The sequence below is a fragment of the Microcaecilia unicolor genome, chromosome 3, assembly GCF_901765095.1.
Source record: "Microcaecilia unicolor chromosome 3, aMicUni1.1, whole genome shotgun sequence".
In the NCBI taxonomy this organism is placed as follows: domain Eukaryota; kingdom Metazoa; phylum Chordata; class Amphibia; order Gymnophiona; family Siphonopidae; genus Microcaecilia; species Microcaecilia unicolor.
This window is the reverse complement of record NC_044033.1, coordinates 528,000,251-528,023,329: the sequence shown is the minus strand read 5'-3', so window position 1 is coordinate 528,023,329 and position 23,079 is coordinate 528,000,251. Positions and strand designations below refer to the sequence as shown.

At 44.5% G+C, this 23,079-nt stretch overlaps 1 protein-coding gene across 1 annotated transcript in view; it reads left to right on the top strand.

The window, feature by feature from the left end:
* The window catches only part of AK9 (adenylate kinase 9), a 327,370-nt gene that overhangs the window by 300,829 nt on the left and 3,462 nt on the right, over positions 1 to 23,079 (top strand). Inside the window, exons 34-37 of the mRNA XM_030199196.1 lie at positions 1,925 to 2,094; positions 10,807 to 10,905; positions 13,246 to 13,348; positions 19,741 to 19,855. Of these exons, the coding sequence (XP_030055056.1) occupies positions 1,925 to 2,094; positions 10,807 to 10,905; positions 13,246 to 13,348; positions 19,741 to 19,855 (487 nt within the window). The remainder of the gene's footprint in view (positions 1 to 1,924; positions 2,095 to 10,806; positions 10,906 to 13,245; positions 13,349 to 19,740; positions 19,856 to 23,079) is intronic.

The window sequence follows — 23,079 nt, the reverse complement described above, 5'->3', positions numbered from 1 at the left end:
TCATCTTTTACTTTATCACCAAATAAGTTGTGTTCTGTCCTCTGACAGCCTCGCACTAGTTTACAACGTGATCCTAAAATGTGTGTAATGCTTTTACTGTTATTCTCAGTTCTAAGGACTATCTCACTGCAAAGATCCATGAGCAATGCACTGTGGGTAATGTAGTTCACAGGCAGTGCAACCACACTTGCTTGGCTTTGTAGGAACTGTTACCATTGGTTGTGAGGCTGCCCAGACCTCTTCTCTCTCTCTACCAAGCTTGGCTCTTTTGTTTTCCTGCTATCATTTCCTGGTCATTCTCACTATCTCTGTCCTGGGAGGTCAGCTAGGTATGACCTTTCCCTCCAATCGAGAGCTGTCCTCTAGGACCACCCCTTGCTACCCGATGGCAGGCTCTGTCCCCATTGGTCTCTATCTGCTCCTCCCTGAACCCACGTGAACACTCAACCACGTGGTGGTCCCTTCAGCCATGAGGCTTTCCGACCACCTAGCCAAAGTCATGGAGCATGTACCATCTCATTCCAAACAGCTCTGTCCTGCTGAAACTCCCTGTAACGAACCTGGTTTTTTTTACCTTGAAAATATCTCCTCCGTAATGAGATAGTGCACATTCCAGTCACCCAGCTTTGAACCATTTCTACCTGTTCAACTATCCTTCCCCCACTGCAATATAGCTACCTCTCCTCAGATCTCCACCCCCAACAGCTCTCAGATTAAGGAGTCTCGGTGTCCTGGATCAGCACCTCTGAACATCTATCTGTGAGTAAATTATCTGTGATTTATTCAATAAAAGAGACTTCATAAAAATAATAGAGACTTCGGGTGATTGGTGTGCCAAGGTTATACTCCAAGATATTGGGGGCCTTAAGTTATCAAGCCTCAAGAGTCTTGACAAGTTGTCTCCCAAACAAGGCGCATCTGTGAGACAATCATGTGTTTTGTAGTAGTTTGCTTGTTTTTGCATGGTAATTTCTCAGAGGGTATGAAAATGTTCTCCAGTTAGCATATTGTACTTACTGTGTGCTAACTGGCTAATGCCCAGTTGGAGGTGCTAAGGGCTGTCATGCCAACTTTGAGCACTGCTTGGGAACATTACATAAGTACATAAGTATTGCCATACTGGGAAAGACCAAAGGTCCATCAAGCCCAGCATCCTGTTTCCAACAGTGGCCAATCCAGGTCACAAATACCTGGCAAGATCCCCAAAAAGTACAAAACATTTTATACTGATTATCCCAGAAATAGTGGATTTTCCCCAAGTCCATTTAATAATGGTCTATGGACTTTTCCTTTAGGAAGCCGTCCAAACCTTTTTTAAACTACACTAAGCTAACTGCCTTTACCAAATTCTGTGGCAATGAATTCCAGAGTTTAATTACACGTTGAGTGAAGCAAACTTTTCTCCGATTCGTTTTAAATTTACTACATTGTAGCTTCATCGCATGCCCCCTAGTCCTAGTATTTTTGGAAAGCGTGAACAGACGGTTCACATCTACCCGTTCAACTCCACTCATTATTTTATAGACCTCTATCATATCTCCCTTCAGTCGCCTTTTCTCCAAGCTGAAGAGCCCTAGCCGCTTTAGCCTTTCCTCATAGGGAAGTCGTCCCATTAACATACAACTTGAATAAAAACTTATTAAAAATGCCTCTAGTAATGTGTTGTACAATCCCACGGGAAACCATGTTAACTGCAAATCTGAAAGCACTTTAGTAACATGGGATTATGCTCCTCTCTGACAGTGCTGAAAAGTCAGACTAAGCAGGTCAAGAAAGAGGACTCCAGAACATTCAAACTGACTGGACAATTCAGTTTCATGTCAACTTTAAATGAAATGTAATTAGGATTCTCTTCCATTATAATCTGTTAACTTACTGGTCAAGTGGAGGAATAATTTGAAATGTTAATTTCTCTTTTCTCTAGAAATTTTTAGCCACACCAGAAGTCTTTGTCTTGCCATTGGCAACCCGTCCTTTCCCTCCACCAAATATGTTACCAAAGAAACTTACAGTGGCCGAAGTGAAAACCATGTTCCCCAAGAATGCTGAAATGAAAGGATACTGCCCAGTCACATTCCTGGATGGAAAGCAGAGGTAAGAGCTCACAAGATGCAGGGGCAAACCAGGTAAGCAGTTCAGGGTGGATTGAGCTTGGTACTACCCTGACGTCACTCTATGGTAAAACAACTGCAGGTCAGATGAGGCATCAGTATTGCCATGAGATTGGCTCTTAATATCCCACAGTCGTCTGCACAGTGCAGGTTCTGTTGTGCAGAATCTCTGTAATTGCCAAACGTAGATCTTCAGCCTGTACTCCAAGAGAATGAATTGCTGAAAGAGATATTCCCAGCCCCACCAATGCTGGCCTTCCGACAGCCACCCAACTTAAAACACAAGCTAATCAGAAGTAAACTCCCAACACATCCTTGCAATATATCCAGCTGCAAGCTATGCGAAAACATTTCACAGGACCCCACAGTCATTCACAAAGGAAAAATATTCAACATAAAGAAATCTTTCACATGCTCATCTTCCAATGTGGTATATATCATTCAGTGTAAAAACATGTAACGAAGGATGCTATATTGGAGAAACAGGCCAGATGCTAAAGACAAGATTTAATTTACATAGGCATCACATGAAGAACGCTGGTGCCAGCCTGATTCCCACCCCTGTGGGGCAACACTTTACAAAACCAGATCACTGTACCAGTGACTTCATAGTAAGAAACTAAGAATCCTGAAAAGTAACTTTAAAACAATACAGGAACGTAAGACCTTTGAAGTCAGAATGATTGAATATTTTGACACCCAACAGACAGGACTTAACAAAGATCTGGGTTTTCTAGCCCATTATAAACCATAAAGTTATATTGCTCTATTTATCACCCTCCTCTCACCTATCCACCCCCATCCTGTTAGACTGTCACTGAAATGCTTTGATGTTCCCATGCATACCTCCTACTCACCCCCACCCTGTTAGACTGTCAACGAAATGCTTGGATGTTTCACTTATATATACTGTCATCTACCACATTTGCTTATTTCTGATCTGACGAAGAAGGGCAACCTTCGAAAGCTAATCAAGAAATGTATTAAGTTATGTCCAATAAAAAAGGTATCATCTTATTTTCTTTTCCATGTTTTATTTGTTTGATTTCTATTGATTACCTTTAAAAGTGGACTAACACGGCTACCACACCTCTCTACTCAAACGTAGATTGTAATCCCTCTGGGAGCAGGGAAATACCTAGTGTACCTGCTGAACAGGTGTAAGCTAAATTCAAAATGGGTCACAGAGGGTAAAGGGTAAAGTCTCAGTTTTATGCTCTCAAATAGGCCCTCATAAAATTGCCCTGGGGTATAGGTGCATGAAAGTAGTTTCTCAGAAAAAATTAGCACTCCTTATATGCACTGGTGTTCCTAGGGGAGTCGAATGGGTGGGCACTTACGGGTATTTTATAAAATATGCACCGATTCTTAGCAGAAGAACAAACTTAGTGGTTTGTCTTGATAATATAATATAATATAATCTAATTTACGTTTGGGGAGCGTGCCAGGTGCCCTTGACCTGGATTGGCCACTGTCGGTGACAGGATGCTGGGCTAGATGGACCTTTGGTCTTTCCCAGTATGGCACTACTTATGTACTTATGTACTTATAATAAAACGCACCCTCAACGTTCTGAAGCCACGTTCTGTGAAGCCGGAAGCTTGAAGCCGGAAGTCTGAAGCCTGAAGCCTGAAGCCTTGAAGCCTTGAAGCCTTGAAGCCATCTGACGTCACTCCCAGGCTGAGGCTGAAGGGTTCGGGGATTCGTGGTGTGAAGCCTTCAAGCCAGCCAGCCGTCTCTGCCCCGCCCTCGCGACAAAACAAACAAATCCGGAAGCGAAACGTCAGGGAAGGAGGCGGCGCTCCCGACGTCTAGCCTTCCCTTCGCTGTGTTCCGCCTTCAAAACAAGGCGGAACACAGCGAAGGGAAAGCTAGACGTCGGGAGCGCCGCCTCCTTCCCTGACGCTTCGCTGCACGAACCGCCACGGAGGTAAAGTTAAAAAGAATTTAAAAAAAAAAAGGGATGCATGGATGCGAGGCATGGATGCGAAGGGGGGGGGGGAGAAGAGGGCGGGCCAGGCTGGGACATGGGAGAGAGCGTAGCATGGATGCGAGGGGGGGGGGTCATGGAAGGGCGAGAGGGGACTTGCTGGAAATGGATGAATGGAGGGGGCAGGGGACAGAGGAGCATGGATGGGCATGGATTGGAAGGGCAGGACTCAGGGAGAGGGGAATTGCTGGATAGGGATGAATGGAGGGGACAGATGGGCATGGATGGATATGGATTACAGAGCAGGCCTCAGGCAGAGAGGGGAAATGCTGGATAGGGAAAAATGGAGGGGCCAGGTGACAGAGGAGCATGGATGGGCATGGATTGGAAGGGCAGGACTCGGGGAGAGGGGAATTGCTGGGTAGGGATGAATGGAGGGGACAGATGGGCATGGATGGATATGGATTGCAGAGCAGGCCTCAGGCAGAGAGGGGAAATGCTGGATAGGGAAAAATGGAGGGGCCAGGTGACAGAGGAGCATGGATGGTCATGGATTGGAAGGGCAGGACTCAGGGAGAGGGGAATTGCTGCATAGGGATTAATGGAGGGGACAGATGGGCATGGATGGATATGGATTGCAGGGCAGGCCTCAAGCAGAGAGGGGAAATGCTGGATAGGGATGAATGGAGGGGGCAGGTGACAGACAAATATGGATGGCCATGGATTGGGAGGGCAGGGCTCAGGGACAGAGGGGAATTGCTGGAAAAGGATGAATGGAGGGGGCAGGGGACAGATGGCCATGGATTGGAAGGGCACGGCTCACACTCTCTCTCTCATATACAATGTCTTTCTCACTCTCACACACTCTGTCTCACACTGTATCACATTCACTCTCTATGTGCCACACAGTCACTCACACACTCGCTTGGTCTCATACACTCACTCAAACAGAGAATCTGTGTCTCACACACACTCTCTCTCTCGCCCACACACACACACTCTCACTCACACTGTGTCTCACATACACACTTGCACACACTCTCATTCTCACACACACACTCTCTCACAAACACACTCACACCCAGACTCACGCTCTCTCTCACACAATCACACTTTCACTCCGACTCTCAAACAGTCACTCTCACATACACTCTCCCAAACATACACACTCCGAGGAAAACCTTGCTAGCGCCCATTTCATTTGTGTCAGAAACGGGCCTTTTTTACTAGTATAATATAATGAGAGGAGCGCCCTCAGAGTTTTAAACACCCACATGGTAGTCACTCAAGACTGGATTGGAGTTAATCAACGGAGCCCTCAGCATCTGATTTTATTGACGCAGGGCTCACAAGATAAGTGGCAAGTTTTTTTTGCATTTTATTTGATGTATTATTTATGCTGGCTAAGTCAGTTTATTTGTAGTGCATTTGTCTGATTAATAAGGGCAGTGGCGTTCGTTGCCTGGATGGCACCCGGGGCGGAGCGCCGATGCGCCCCCCGCCCCGGGTGCAGCGCGCCCCCCCCCCCCACTAAATTACACCTTCCCCCCCTCCGGCGAAATGACACCTCTCCGGGTGCACGCCGCTGGGGGGGGGGTGTCGCGGCGGGCGCCTGCTCTGAGTTCGCTAAACTTCTTTGCTCGTTCACTGCAGCTCCCTCTACCCCACCCGGAACAGGAAGTAAAAGTTTAGCGAACTCGGAGCAGGCATGCGCCGCGGCACCCCCCCAGCGGCATGCACCCGGGGCGGACCGCCCCCACCGCCCCCCCCCCCTTGTTACGCCACTGAATAAGGGATACTATTGCACTAAGCACAAAATAGCACATTGAACAGAAAATATCACTATGTGGAGTGAGCAACCCAGTGAATGAAGTGCTATATTCCACCCGTTAGTGGTCTTGAGTGACTACCACGTGGGTGTTTAAAACTCTGAGGGTGCTTCTCTCATTATATTAAATTATCAAGACAAATCACTATATTTAGTACATTTTCTACTTATGCTTGTTCTATTGAACTTTTCTACTGGTGAAATGAGGGATTTTTCGATTTGAGTCTGATTCTTACCAGAGCCTACTTACACAAAGGGGCTCATTTTCAAAGCACTTAGACTTACATAGTTCCATAGGTTACTATGGAACTTTGCAAGTCTAAGTGCTTTGGAAATACGCCTCAGAGTCACTCATGAATCCAAAGCAGGTAATCATTTTTTTGTAGGCAGCTTTCAGGTAGGCTGTTTTTTGAATATCAAGGCAGAGGGGACGAAGCACAGTGACCGAAGCACATCAAAAGAGGTTCGATGGGCCACAAGAAGAGATGTAGGAAGCAGACTTTATTAAAAGACCTGACACAGGCCTTGTTTCGGCATTATGCCTGCATCAGGGGTCATGAAATATGAATGGTCTATAATGAATTACTTCGTAAAATCACTCAGCCCAGATAGACAAATTCAGGTCTGGAATTATAAGAAAGAAACGAGCTAACCATCACACCCAGATAGTTGCTATTCTGTTCAAATATTGAAATGCCATGCATTCATATCGCCAATGAAAAACATTGTTGCTCGTCTGTAACCGGTGTTTTCCCATAGGCAAACAAGTTGGTGATGTCCCCACTCATCACCAGAACAAATAGCTCTCTGAGAGCTCACCATTTAACATGCATAGTCCCTGCCATGCCTCTATCATCTCGTCTCTTTATTATCTGGAATGGGGTTCCTTTCTATCCTTCCCCAATTTTAATACAACTGTACTAATACTATTACTACTACTTATCATTTTTATAGCACTATTAGCAGTGCACTTTGTCTAGCAAAAAAGGTGCCGGTACTCAAATGCCAGGCCACCCTTCAGGGGTGTAGTGATCATTGAGGGCCCCAACCTACAATAGCCAGGACCCCTGCAACCAGTCATAGAATCTATGACAAGGCAGAATTTGTATGTAGAACCTGAGCTCTTTCATTAAAATACGAGAACCATGGGTCAAGTTTAGCAGAGAGTGTGGAAAAGGTGCCGGTACTCAGTACCCCCAAGTACCCCCTCAAAAAAAGCCCTGGCTATTAGACATACACAGTGCTGTGTATTCCCCCATTATAAAGGGGATTATTAAAGATCATGAAAGAACTCTCCAGTTACTGAGGGGAGGGTTCTGAGGTTCTGGATGGTAAACGATCCTGCCCAAGGGGGGTGGGTTACTGGGTAAATTGCAGAGGGAAATGTTTCTGGTTGTTGAATGACAGGGGAGGAGTTAGAAGTTAATAAAAGATGATGTTGTGGTTTGCACGAGGTCTTTGGTTGCCTTTACCCCTATTGGGACCCTTGAGAAGAGGGGGGTGTCCTGGATGGGTTCAAGAAACTAAGGCTGACCAAAGAGGAAGATTTCTGCCATAAAGCATTAACTGTGAGAAGGAAGAGTGCTCCAGGTGGGAAATAGGGGATCCCAGTCTGGGAGCAGGAACCGTGAATAGCTGTTCAGAGCCAAAGGTGGTAGCCCGGAGAGGTACTTTTTTGGAAGAGAGTGTGGACAGACAAGGGAGGTCTGATGGAGAAGATACGTGAAATCAACCACTGGAGTGAAGGAACACGAAACACTACAGACAGTGAACAGCGGCAGAGGAGTAATGTAGCCAACAGGACACTTCCAAGGAAACACGGTTTATTCAAAAAGAAATTTATCCAAACATTGGTTGGCATCCTTCAGAACCAAATCAAAATGTTAACGGGTGCTGCTGTGCATCGGCCCCTAAGTGTGTGGTTAAGATGTTGTACAGTGAGGCTTAGAAGTGAGCATGGCTGATCTAGATGGTGTTGTGTGTTTAATACATGTTTGCTAGTAAGTGTAGTTTAGCTAGGTTTAGATGAGTATCATATATAAACTTTTTTAGGAGTATAAAAGATTTTGCTTGTGGGAAGTTTCTGGTCTCTTGCCAAAAGTTTTCTATTTTATTGAAATAGTGTGAGACTGAGCACAGAAAATGGTATGTTGGGTATGCACTTTAAAATACTTTTTTATATTTAACTTTGTCAAGGCCGCAGTCCTTCAGTCATGGACTCAATCAAGTCCGTGACTGAAGGACTGCGTTTGTTCAGTTGAATATCTTTCCATTTTGTGTGAAGGGGACCACACAGCGTTGCAGTATATTGCTTCTTAAAATTGTATTGTTTTCACAATACTATCGCATGTTGTCAGCTATTTCTTGCGACCCCTGACGCAGGCGCTGGGCACCGAAACAGTGTCGGGTCCACTTAAGTATTGCTTTATCAACGTATATGATTAAAGACTTTATTCCCCTTTTTTTGAAGGCCCTTGGTGCTTTTTGTTTTTTATTCAAAGTGGTGGAACATGATCCCCAGCTTCAGCCTACCAAAAAAGGCGGGAGCACTGGAGGCAGGAAGGAGAGGGCATCACTCCTGCCTTTTAACTTTTTGAGGTGGATAATTGGGGTTTGTGGAGTTCAGGGAGGGGAGAAAGGGTACACTAGACTACCAGGGATTACATTTTTTTATATCAGGGGTAAGGGGTCTACTAGACAAGCAGGGACTTTTTTGTGTATTGGGGCAGGGGATTGGGTTTGGAGGAGAGGAAGGAGGGTTCCCTACACTAGCAGGTAATTTTGTTGTGTTCGGTGGGGGGAGGGGTAGACTTTTTTGTTTTTTAAATATCCCTCTTCTTGTTAGTTACTGAACCAGTCCCTGCTCATGGGCTGACAGGAATGGAGACATTTTATTTATTTATTTATTTATTATTTTACTTATTAGGATTTATTTACCGCCATTTTGAAGGAATTCACTCAAGGCAGTAGCAATGAGCTGCACATTATTGCCAGGGTGTGAACCGTTTGCTGACATCGCACACTTTTTAACATAGCAGTAATTTTCATGTTCATTGATTACTACATCGCAGCAGTATATTTTCACAGTAATTCTGCAGTAGAGCCACATTTTCAGCCGTTAGCATGTGGCTTTTACCGCATGGATTTCTGTATCAACCACTGAGTTAGCAACTCCTAGTATGGGGAGATTTTGAGCTGTTTTGTGGTGGGGGGAGGTTTAATTGTGCTCCACCAGATCCAAGATGGCTGCACCTAGCTAAGTTGCTGCGAGCCTCGTTTTTCGTGCTCTATCAAAATGCCTAAACGCAGAGGGAGAACAACGAGCAGAGCTTCCCCGCTACCCCCCTCTTTACCTGGTCCGATGGATCGTTTTGTGAGGCCACAGGGAGCTGTTTTTGACGGCGGAGTGCTGCCAGTAGAGAACGCCGGCAATTTGGAGATTTTGGCTTCTCCTGGCTGTGAAGTTACCTTGAGCCCCGCAGCGCCCACCCCTCCTCCCCAGCCGATTGGCGCTAGTTCCTTCCTTGCTGAATCGACGGGGTCCACTCCGGAAGATGGTAGGGGCCCAGAGGAACGCCGATTGGAAGCTTCATTTACATCTCAGGTTGGAACGGAGGGCAGTTTGCCCATGGAATCGCTGCGGATTGAGGGAGGAGGACCTGAGGACTTGGGTGAGACTCGTGAGCGGTTTTCTGAAAGGTTTGAATTACCTAAAGAGCTAGTAACTAAACCAAAAGAAGTGACATTAGAAGCATTATGGGATTTAGTTTCTAATTTGGGACAAACTTTTTTAAAACAGACTAACGAAGTAATGCCAAAAGTAAAATCCTTGGAAACTGATTTACAAAAAAAAGATGTGCAGCTTAAAGAGTTAAATGACAAAGTGGAAAAAATGGATCAAAGAATTGTGAAGATTGAAACAATACAATCTACTATGATGAAAGACTTGACAAACCTCAGACTGAAAACTGAAATTTTTGACAATTATACTAAAAGCTATAACCTGAGATTTGTCAATTTTCCTAGACTACAGAATGTGGCTCCTCTTGAAATGCTGAAACGCTATATGCGTGAAATTTTGATGATACCTGAGTCAAACTTACCACCATTGACTATGGCATATTATATTCCTGGAAAAAATTTGAACCAACTTGATAATCCGATTGATGTCTCCCTTTTGCTTCAGACTTCTGACTCTGAATTAGCAACTGCCGCCACGTTAGTGGCGACGGTCGCATTATTACCAGACAAGAACTGGATCTTCCGTTTATTTTTCCGTAATAAAGAGAAGCCTTTTTTGGGCCTTAAAATATTATTATTTCCTGATGTCTCCAAGGAGACTAGAAGACGGAGGAAGCAATTCTTGCTCCTTAGGCCTGAGGTTCTGCACTTGGGGGGAACCTTTTTTTTAAGGTACCCCTGCAAGTGCATAATAGGGCTTAGGGAGAAGAAATATGTTTTCACAGAACCAGCCCACGTATCGGCACTTATTGCCTCGGTAAAAGTGGATAAGCAATAAATTATAAGATAACTCCACTTAGCTAGTTTTGCATCATCCGTTATATATTTCCTTTTGTCAAACTCCCTTAGATATCCTAATCTTGGATCCCAAATTTATGGACTTGAGTATGGGTTACCTTGAAAATGTATATTGTTTTTTCTCTTTATATATTTTCTTAACATTCCTTAACAGTTATGTAACTGCCTTATTTTTGTATACTTTCTTAAGCAAGATATTTCTTGTAATAAAATGGATAAATGAATAAATATTAAAATAAAATAAATAAATAAATAAATAATTGTGCTCCACCAGGTATCTGCACAGCAGTGTATAGGCGGTTTATAAATCCTTGTAAATAATTTTCATTAAGGAAGAAGCTTGAAATAAAATACAATTTGGACCAAATACTGCTATTTTTTTTTCTTCTGTTCTTCAGATATGAGGCCCTGATACCTGGTAACATCGAATATGCTGTGGAATATCAGGAAAAAATATATTTTTTAGAGAATGAGGAGAAGAGAGAGAAGTTCATGAGGTGACCTTAGAGCCTTTTCTCATTTCTGTTTTAATAAACTGTGTGACTGGCGATAAAAATCTTCTGAAATAATGGTACCTTTAGATTGTGTGTGTGTAGTGGATTTGTCACTTCCTTCTTAGGAGGAACTGGTTTACTGGTTAACTTTCTTTACATGCCTGGATTTAAGCATAAGTATCTGCCCTGGCATCAAATACCCAGGCTAAAAAGGAGCCTTTTCCCACTTCAAAGAGGCACCACCATGGCACTCCTGATTTCCAGACTCCTGGGGACCCCCTTGGCTGTCCGAGCTCCCAGGCAGGATCTCTGCCCTCATTCTTTTCTCGGCCTATGGGTCCTGAAATCAGCCCCGTTTCCTTCTTCATGTTCTTAAGTTCCTGGAAAGAAAAATAGAGGACAAAAGCAGTGTTGCCAGATGGGAAAACTTTGTCACGCCCAAAGCCAGCCCCAAACCACACAAAGTCAATTTGCATACAAATGACATCATTAAGCCCGCCTCCGTGGGGCTTCTACTGGCCGTGGCTGTGGGAAAACCAGCCAACCTGCGGCCGCGGGGAAAAAAACTGCAGTGGGTGAAAAAACTGCTGGCAGGGCTTAAAAAGCCGGCCAAAATCCCGTAACCCGCACGCGGCTTGAAAAAGCCACAGCGGCTCGCGGAAAGGAGCCCAGTTGGGCGAGAAACCCGCAGCCCTGGCAACACTGCAGACAGTCTTCTTCAGATAACTAGCTCCAGCTCCTGTTGTGTAACAGCAAGTTCAGACACAGAACTTGCTGAGCTTCCTCTTCCATAGCCACAGGTGGGCCTGGGTGGGCACAATCCCACCCACTTTAAACTGAGGCCCACCCAGCAATGGCACAACTGTGATGTGGCTCGCAGGGATTTCCAAGTCCCGCCAGCTGAAGACTCCCGGCATCTCTCGCCCCTCTCTCCCCACCTTCCGATACCTATTAAATCTTTCATTTCTTTGTCAGTAGCAGGCAGTGACTCTCACCTGCTGCTCACGCTGGCCCCGGATCTACCTCTGATGCTACTTCCTATTTGTGGGATCAGGAAGTTGCATCAGAGGGAAGGCTTGGGGCCAGTGTGAGCAGCTGGTGAAGAAGTAAGGAATTAAAGGGTCCTGGGGGGGTTGGGGAGATGGAGATAAAAGACCCCCTGCTTGCCTCGGGGGAGGGGTGCCCACCCAGTTTGGGCTCAGGCCCATCCAAAATCGGGTATCTGGCTACACCCCTGCTCTTCATTGACGATCGTGCTGGCCTGACATAGTCAACCCATTATCTTCTTTCACACTGCAGCTTCTACCCCCCAAAAGACACTTTGGGCCCAGTATTCAAAGTGATTTAGCTGGTTGCTGACCAGTTAAATCTCTTGGTCAGGGCTAGCCACTAATATTCAGTGGCACTTAACTGGCTAAGTGCTGCTAAATAGTAGCATAGTAACATAGTAGATGACGGCAGAAAAAGACCTGCACGGTCCATCCAGTCTGCCCAACAAGATAACTCATATGTGCTACTTTTTGTGTATACCCTACTTTGATTTGTGCCTGTGCTCTTCAGGGCACAGACCGTATAAGTCTGCCCAGCCCTATCCCCGCCTCCCAACCACCGGCTCTGGCACAGATCGTATAAGTCTGCCCAGCACTATCCCTGCCTCCCACCACCGGCTCTAGCACAGACCGGATAAGTCTGCCCAGCACTATCCCCGCCTCTCAACCACCAGCCCCGCCTCCCGATCTTGACTAAGCTCTTGAGGATCCATTCCTTCTGCACAGGATTACTTTATGCTTATCCCACGCATGTTTGAATTCCGTTGTGGTTAGCGCCAAACTCAATGCTGGCTATGTTGAGGGCGTTCCAGCACTTGGCTGCTTAAGGGGTGATAGCCCTTAAGTTGCCAAATTTACCACATGAATGGGACCACATAAAAGTCTGTCCTATTTTTATGTGGTAACCCATGGTTCCTTAAGTGATGAATATCAACTTATGCAGCTATGTCTTAACCAGCTTAAAAATAACCGGATATTCAAAACTGCAGCCTGCACAGGTCCCAGCTTTGAATATCCGGGAATAACACCATTGGCAGTGAACAAAATGCTCACTGCTGCCGGCTGAATATTGACCCCTTTGTTATTTATTTATCCATTCTTATATCCCATAGTTATCGAAAAACAAGTTTCAGTTCAATGTGGCTTACATTAATCAGAAGGGATTACAGTGTTAATATTCGATTATATTTTTAATATTCGATTACAAGTATTATGGAGCATTTTGATGTATGAGGTTAACCATAGTCTTTCTTGAATAGATATGTTCTTACTCATGAAATGTCCATGTCTTTAGGTTACCAGAAAAATACTGGAAACAGATACTTCCTAACAAACTCCCTCCTAAGAAGGAGCCCCTGCTGCTGACGTACCTCCCCTTATCTGGATACCTGGAGCAGGTGAGTTCTTCTCAGAAATATGTTACATTTATTTTTATTTATACAAGTTTATAAACCCCAAATTCAGCACTTGGGCTAATCAGGTATCTAATCTAATATCTAATACGGGCATTCTATAACGCCTTTTCCCAACAGGTTGGACCCCAGCCTCCCAATATTTAAAACCATTTAACTGGCCATTTAACTTTGCTCTCTAGTACACCAAATCCTTTACGGCGAAGTACCTGGCTATATGATGGCTCTCATCTCCCTACCGCTCCGGAATGCGTCCCGTCTCGCCCGCTTGTATCTTACCCTCCACTATCCAAACTGCACTGGAGTCAAGTACAAAACTGCATTCGCCACCTCCTTCTCTTTCCTTGGGACTCAGTTTTGGAACTCTTTACCAAGGTCCATCAAAACCACTGCAGATCATCTGACATTCCGGAAATCACTGAAGACCGTTATTCCGAAAAGCCTACCCTGCTGGCTCTCCCAGTGACTCCACTGCAGGAAGCCAACCAAACTGAAGACATTTGGACATATTCCCTTCCCTAACAGCTTGCCCTCTATTGCCCTGCCTACCTATTTATTTGGTTTAAGATTGTATTTATATTCCCTTCCTTTATCTCTCTGTTCCTTCTACCCTCTCAGTTCTCATTGCATTTATTTTAATGGTTCATTGTAAGCCGCTTTGAGGCTGCAAAAGGCGGGGTATAAATGATCAAAATAAATAAATAAACTGGCCAAGAACAGCTCCTGGCTGGTTAAACAGCACTTAGCTGGCTATCCTATCTCCTGCTGAATATTACCGGTTAGCATCTAGTGGATAACCTGTTATATCGCACGATATAACCGGCTATCCACCGATATTTAGCGCATCGCAGGCTAAGTTTGGCCGCCAAAATAGCAGGTGTAACTTTGGAAAGTTTAAATTTAACCAGCCAGCGCTGAATATTAGCACAAAACACAGCTGCGAGACTCATTTTCGGAAAAACAAGATTCAACAGCGCCAAACCCCTCCTTCTGAAACTCTACTGGCTGCCAATTAAGGCCCACATAACCTTCAAGATCTGTTCATTGGTAAACAAAGTAACCTTTGGCCTCTCACCAAGTTACATGATCAACCTAATAAACTTACCAATCCAGAACACAAACAAATCAGCAAGATCCTACCTCACCCACATATCCCTGTTGAGCCAACCAAACCTTCTAGTGGACCAATCCTACTCTACCCACAAAGTTGACAACCCAAACAGACAAGGGTCACGCTTCACGACCAACCCACACCAAATTCTATATCCCCCCCCCCCCCCAAGACTCTTACCCTAATACCTTAAGTACTAAGTACCCTCTTCACTGGATCTGTAACCTGACCGATCATTCTACTCTATTGATTTGTTATGTTCCCACTCAACTCATGTGTGTAACATTTCAACAACAGTCATATAATCTCTCTAAATTTCTTAAGAATGTAACCCAGCTCTTTAATGTCATTGATACTACCCCTCAAACTCGCATTGTTCTATCGAATTGTTAACCTGTTCAATACCTTGTGTACTAGGCTGTGCATTTGGTTTGCTATTCTCTAAACATGTTACGAAATATTACAAAATATTATAGAAAAATTGGACAGGAATCAGAGAATTAAAAGTCCTTTATTCCTCACCCACCATCACAGCATCAGATAGTTGTAACAAACTTACAAAATCTAACATCAGTACCTCTGGTAATTATAAGCAATCAGACTAATTATATAAAGAAGAGAAAAAGTAGGAAGGAAAGTTTATTCCTCATACATAGGTCACAGAACAGAGATAAAGAAGAGAAAGAAAGAAAGAACGAAAGAAAGAAAGATTCTTAGATATAGAGAATTAGTTTCTATGAAGGGGGGAGATGCAAAGAAAAGTGCTAGTGAACTAACCAACTACAGGCCAGTAGCATCCATTCCCTTAATAACCAAACTAACGGAAGGGATGGTGACCAAACAACTCACAAACTACTTAAACAAATTCTCAATACTACACGACTCCCAGTCAGGATTTCGATCTAACCACAGTACTGAAACAGTACTAGTTACTCTCATGACTAAATTCAAACAAATGATTGCAACTGGCAAGAACATACTACTTCTACAATTTGACATGTCTAGCGCCTTCGACATGGTTGATCATGGAATACTACTACATATCCTTGAGTACTTCGGAATTGGAGGCAACGTTCTCAATTGGTTCAAGGGGTTCCTAACCACACGATCATACCAAGTGACATCTAATTCGACTACATCAGCCACATGGATACCTGAATGCGGAGTTCCACAGGGATCCCCCCTCTCACCGACTCTATTCAACTTAATGATGATACCCTTGGCCAAACTACTATCAAACCAAAACCTCAACGCATATATATATGCAGATGACGTAACGATCTATATCCCATTTAAACAAGATCTAACGGAAATTTCCAATGACATCAACCAAAGTCTACATATCATGCATACATGGGCGGATGCATTTCAGCTGAAACTCAATGCAGAAAAAACACAATGCCTAATACTCACCTCTCAACATAACACGAACAAATTCACCACCATTAATACACCAAAACTGAATCTCTCAATCTCGGACACCCTAAAAATTCTTGGAGGTACCATTGATCGACACCTAACACTTGAGAACCATGCGAAAAACACAACCAAGAAGATGTTCCACTCAATGTGGAAATTAAAAAGAGTAAGACCTTTCTTCCCAATGATACTCAGTCATCTAGACTACTGCAATGCACTCTACGCTGGCTGTAAAGAGCAAATAATCAAGAAACTTCAGACAGCCCAGAACACTGCAGCAAGACTCATATTCGGTAAAACAAAAATATGAAAGTGCTAAGCCCCTACGAGAAAAGCTACACTGGCTCCCACTTAAAGAACGCATCACATTCAAAATATGCTCCCTAGTTCACAAAATCATTCACGGAGATGCCCCAGCCTACATGTCAGACCTGATAGACTTACCACCCAGGAATGCTAAAAAATCATCCCGCACATTCCTTAATCTTAATTTCCCCAACTGTAAAGGTCTAAAATACAAACTAACGCATGCGTCAACCTTTTCATACCTGAGCACACAATTCTGGAACGCGCTGCCACGCAACTTAAAAACGATTTATGAACTAACTAACTTCCGCAAACTACTGAAGACCCATCTCTTTAACAATGTATACCACAAAGATCAACAAATGTGAACTCCTCCACATACATCCAGAATTGTCTTATAATATCTGCTTGTTATACTACTATCATGTTTTATCATTATAATGTTACCCAAGATCCTTCTGAAATACTAAATGTCTGTTTTCTTATATATTTCCACCATTCATGATGTATTGTAAGCCACATTGAGCCTGCAAAGAGGTGGGAAACTGTGGGATACAAATGCAATAAATAAATAAATAAATTCTGCTGGAGCCATACCATTTAGTATCAATAAAACAAGCTTGTTTAAAATCAATATGTGCTTGTAGTGGAAGCCAGTGAAATTAAACAAAAAGAAGCGAGACATGGTCAAACTTTTTCTTTTTAAAAATTAATCTTGCATACCTATTCTGAATAAGTTGTCATTTTTTAATACAGTACTGTTCTCGACATCGGGGTAGGAAGTTTTCCCAGAATCTGAGGGTAGGGCTGTACCTCGGGGCTCTTCATGGCATAGAAATAGATCCACTGGACCGAGGTCAGTGCAGACCCAGTCAGCTATATCTGAATATGTTGACGAGTCTGATTGGGACGGCTCATGGGATTCAGAGGAGGATCCAGTGCAAATTCACCTAGGCAGAGAAACGCTGAAATCCCATGACAAATGGGCAGCAACAAGTAAACAGATCAGAGACTGACAGGGCAACTTAGAAGGCTTGAATGATGTTTATTAACAGAAGACTCGACACAGTACTGTGGTTCGCCCACAGGCCTGCCTCAGAAGTCTTGAGTAAGTCCTGTATGTAAGAATTTCTGCTCAAAACAGATATTTCAATCGTCTGGTTGGTCTTAAAAAAAGACCTTTGGTGGAAAGCTCTGTGGAATGCGGTACATGTTGATTTGAGAAAAACAGCAAAACGCCAGCTGAGGGGAGACTGAATTTTTACCACCACAGGTGGCCTCTTGTAACCTCTGACCGGTGAGTTCTTCAAATAGTCCATCTCAGTTACATTCTGAACCAACAAGCAGACCACATACCCCATATACATACCACTCGCACCTACCTCACCACATGCAACCTGTGACATACACACCCTTACCCAACTATATATACATTCCACCCCTCACCATCACAGATCTGCAAAACATCTGTAGTAACTATAATACACATATGCGGATTATGGGGTCATGAAGAGGGTCATTTTACATAGACTTTTTGCACATAAAAGGCTTTTTATAAAATACCAACTGAGCCTTCTCAAGAAGGTGTATACTTTGTTGCTAGGAGTAACTGAGGACATGGACTGGGTGGAGTTCACAAGTAGATGCGTTAATTATAAAATTCTTTAATGTGTGCACATTCAAACTTTTCACACAAACATGTGCACCTGCATGTCAGCATCTACAAAGTACACTAATATTTTATAACAACACATACGCATCTGTGTCTAAGTAGGCACCCGGTTTCTGTGGACTCACCTTGCAATTCTACATTTGCTAACAGTTTATAAACTAGTCTTAAAGAAATTTATAATTCAGAAATTAGCAAAATAAACCTTTTGAAAACTGACTCAACGATGTGTTTGATGGATTTATTAGATAAACTTTTCACTTGTGTTTTTCACTTTTTCTCAGTTCTGTAAAAACTACCAATATTTACGCAAAGGTAGCTATAAGGACTACTGCTAGCATAAATTTGTACCCTAGTCCATAAAATTCTTTATGGTGAAGCCCCAGGTTCCATGGATACCCTTATCAATCTGCCACCTAGGGATTCTTCCAGATCATCCTGCTCATATTTAAACCTACATCATCCTACCTGTAATGGTCTCAAATATAAGTCCACTTACGCTTCCACCTTTTCCTTTATTGGAACTCAACTATGGAACGCATTACCTAAACCTGTGAAAATTATTCATGACCAATTGAACTTCAGAAAATCTCTTAAGACCAGTTTATTTGGAAAGGCTTACCCTAATGGACTCATCTTAAATCCATAACTCCTGAAATACAACTTATTTATGGAGCTCATGGACTCTATTACCCTTCCCCTCTTTTCCCTCGCCCCTTTTGTAATTACTTTCCTTCCCACTCACCTTATTATACTTCGGTTGTTTGTTTACCGGATTGGCGATTGCATTTACGGTATGATGTCAGCCACATTGAGCCTGCCAGTGGGTGGGAAAATGTGGGGTATAAATGTTATCTATATAAATAAAATCCCCCCTCAGATGTTCTGAAGCTCACTCCATCTGTCCTGAACTCCTGTCCTCCTGGTAGGCTAGGCTATTCGGACTACTCACCCTCAGTCTCAGCCACGCCCATCTGGGCCCTAGGCCGCGCCCCATCTGCACATAAAAAGCACCCTCAACATTCTAAAGCACACTCTGAGGCTTCAACAGTTCCTATGCTCGAAGCTCTGTAACCATTTTTAAGCACACTACATCTCTGCCCCGCCCTGACCTATCAGAGAAGGGAGGAGTGTCACAGCTGCACCGCTCTGACCTATCAAAGGGAACTGAAACAGGAAAAGGGAGGAGCGTCACACCGAATGACGGACCTATCAGAGGGAAGTCAAATAGAAGAAGGGAGGAGCGTCAGAGGCCACGGGGACGGCCGTATCTAGGTTTCCTTGCTTTCTTTTCAGTGTATTGCAGCTGCAGCCACTTAGGTAAGTCTAGCAAGCCTGTCAGCTACTGAATACAGAAAGCAAAAGATAGCATGTGGGAACTTGCTCCATTTTGTTCTCTGGAATGCAGTGATTATTATACAAATGGTCTTGCTTTCATTATTTTGGTAGGGGCTGCCTTCATGACTGTCCACAGTCCCCCCAGTCCTGACACCTGACAGGGGGGACAGGGAAGGACACTCACTGTCTCACATACGCACTCGCACACACTCATTCTCACATACACACCCACTCTCTGTCACACACACACACTTGCACATTCTCACTCTCATACAGTCACTCTCACAGACACTCTCTCAAACATACACACTCCACGCAAAACCTTGCTAGCGCCCGTTTCATTTCAGCCAGAAACGGGCCTTTTTTACTAGTAAATAAATAAATGTACTTTATTTGATTCTTAGCACATGCAATCAAAAGTATCTGTAGCCAAACTAATTTTATGCTACACAGTTTATTTGGGCCTTTTCGTCTCACAGATTTCTATAGCTCACTGTAACTGACAGAAATTTTATGGTTTGTTTCCATCTGAAGGGCGTAGCAGTTGCTTTAATAAAAGCCCTGAATGAAGTGGGTTGTGCAAAGCCAAAATTTCCCTTCATGAGTATACAGAGGTCGGCACTGCTCTTCATTGCCTATCACCTGAAAGGTACGTTGGGAAACCAGAAACAAGGGGGGGGGGGGGGCAGTGACTTACACACGTGTGCTTCATTATTTCAACGTGTATAATGTGTGCGTCAGAGTTGTTCAAAGTACTTAAGTAAAAATAAATGCATGCTTTAATGCTAAAATAAAAGTACAGTGACGAACACATTAAAAATTTACTTAACTGAAAGTAACAAATGTATTGTCTGAGTAAATGTATCATGACTTTAGTGAATGCAACTACTGTTAATATTTTTAGCCCAATAGCTACAGTATATTGCTCTATAATTCAATCTACTTTGCTTTTATTTTTCTATTTCTTAATTTTAGCATTTCAAAAAATGTCATGTATTTCGTTCTTTTAGTAAATACATTGCTCCCCCCCTCCCGCTGGCCTGTTAAAAAGCATTTAAGCACCACCGATATTCAGCAGGAGATAAACAAAATATCCTGGCTAGCAGCTCTGTTGATCAGTCAAAATAGGCAGCTTAAATAGCAGGTTAACTTTATAGTGGTCAAAAGAAACCTGGATATTCAACACCAGTCGCAGGAAACGGTTTAAAGCCGGTGGCGGACAGCAAAAACACTGCCCACTACCGGCTGAATATCGGGCCCATATTGTTCATTATCTCTTTTAATAATTGTGTTGTTTTATTGTTTTTGAGTCAGTTGTATTGAGATTGGCAGTACAACCACTTTTGGTCAGTCAGCCTACAATGGTACAGGCCGCTTTACGCTTTTCTTTCCAGGTGCTCTCTATAGAATTCCGTGATCTAAGGTACTGGTGATCTCTACTTTTTATCAGGTAGAAGAATCCACTTTCTGCCAGTGCAATTGTTAAATGCCTTTTTAACTGTGCTTGTTTAATAATGACTCACAAGCGCACCTGCCTGAGTGACCATCATTTTCAAAATTTAGGGGCCCTTGCAGGAGAGTGTGGATGCGACGGCGAAGGTGGTAGCTTTCTTGGAGTCGCTTGGCTGGGTGGTGAACTTGGTCAAGAGTCACCTGGAACCGACTCAGTCCCTGGAATATCTGGGGGTTCGCTTCGATATGGCGAAGGGCCGGGTGTTTTTACCGGCAGTTCGAATTGCCAAGATGCAGTTATTGATTCGCCAGTTTTGTGCCAAACGGTTCCCGTCTGCTCACTCTTACCTTCAGATTTTGGGACTCATGGCGGCATCAATAGAGGTAGTGCCCTGGGCCAGGGCTCACATGAGGCGGCTGCAGGCGGCACTGTTGGAGCGGTGGTCTCCTCAGACTCAGAGCTTGGAGAAAAGACTGCGCTTGCCGGATCCGGTTCGTCTCAGCCTGCGATGGTGGCTTCACATGCCGAATCTGGAAAAAGGCATGCCCTTGGATCCTCCGGAGTGGACAATGCTAACGACGGATGCCAGTCTAGCAGGTTGGGGGGCACATTGTCTCGGAGAGGTAGCTCAGGGTCACTGGTCGGAGGAGGAGGCCTTGTGGTCCAACAATGCCATGGCGGTGGCATACGTAAATCATCAGGAGGGTACCAAGAGTCGAGAGGTGTCAGAGGAGACGGCGGAGTTAATGCGTTGGGCAGAACTTCATCTTCAGAGTCTCTCGGCAAGTCATGTAGCCGGAGTAGACAACGTCAGTGCGGATTTTCTGAGCAGGCACACGTTGGATCCAGGAGAGTGGTCGCTATATCGTCCTAGTGAAGGAGTGGGGTTTGCCATTGAAAGATCTCATGGCCTCGTCAGACAATGCTCAAGTACCCGGGTTTTCAGCCGGCTCCGAGGTCCGAGGGGATCGATGCTCTGGTGCTCGCGTGGCCCCCTCACCAGCTGCTGTACGTGTTTCCTCCTTGGCCCTTGATAGGACGGATAGTTCAAAGAATAGAGCGGTACGCCGGGACAGTAATTCTTGTGGATCCAAATTGGCCTCGTCGGCCTTGGTTTGCCGATCTAGTACATCTGGCGATAGGCGGGCCGCTCGTGCTGGTGGAGTCGGTGGTGTTGGTGCAAGGTCCGATCGTGATGGCAGACCCGTCTCCGTTCTTGCTTACGGCCTGGCTCTTGAAAGGGACAGGCTGAAGAAGAAAGGTTTTTCAACTAAGGTGATTGATACTATGTTGCAGTCCCGTAAACGTTCCACGTCCTTTGCTTATGTTAGGGTGTGGCGGATCTTTGAAGGTTGGTGTAACGATCGTTCTTGTTCGCCTTGGACCGCTTCCATTCCGGAGGTGTTAGAGTTTTTACAGGATGGTGTAGACAGAGGTCTTGCTCTTTCCTCTTTAAAGGTGCAGATTGCGGCTCTGTCCTGTTTTCGGGGAAGGATACGGGGAGTCTCCTTGGCATCTTCCCAGGATGTGGTTCGGTTTTTACGTGCTGTAAAGCTGATTCGTCCTCCTCGGCGGCCGGTTGTACCGCCGTGGGATTTGAACTTGGTGTTGGAAGTCTTGGTAGGGCCTCCTTTTGAGCCTTTGGGGTCGAGTACTCTTAAAGATCTTACTTTGAAGTCGGTGTTTTTGGTGGCTATTACTTTGGCGCGGTGAGTTTCAGAGTTGCAGGCTTTGTCTTGTCATGCGCCTTTCCTGGCTTTCTCGAAGGAAAAGGTCTCTTTGAAGCCTGTTCCATCGTTTTTACCCAAGGTAGTGTCGCCTTTCCACGTAAATCAGGACATTTCTTTGCCAGTGCTGGGAGATAAGTTGGGAGATGCGTCTCAGCGCAGTTTAGCCAAGCTGGATGTTCGGCGAGTTGTGAGGGTTTATTTATCCAGGACTCGGGAGTTTCGGTCTTCAAATAGGTTGTTTGTGTTGTACGGCGGTCCAAAGAAGGGAGCTGCAGCTTCTAAGGCAACTATTTCCAGATGGTTGAAGGAGGCGGTTTCCTCGGCATATTTGATCAAGGGACATAGAGTGCCTGACCAACTGAAGATGCATTCGACCAGGGGAGTAGCTTCCTCCTGGGCGGAGAGTGGTCTGGTTCCACCTCAAGATATTTGCAGGGCAGCGGTCTGGTCCTTGTTGCATTCGTTTGTGAAACATTATAGACTGGATGTGCAGGCTAGGGAGGATGCCAGTTTTGGTGCGGCAGTGTTGACTTCTGGGATGCAAGGTTCCCGCCCTTAGGAGTTGTACTGCTTTGATACTTCCCAAGCGTCTTGACCGGTCTGGAGGGTCGCTGAGGAAGGTGAAATTAGGTCTTACCTGCTCATTTTCTTTCCTCTAGACCCTCCAGACCGGTCAAGAACCCTCCCGCT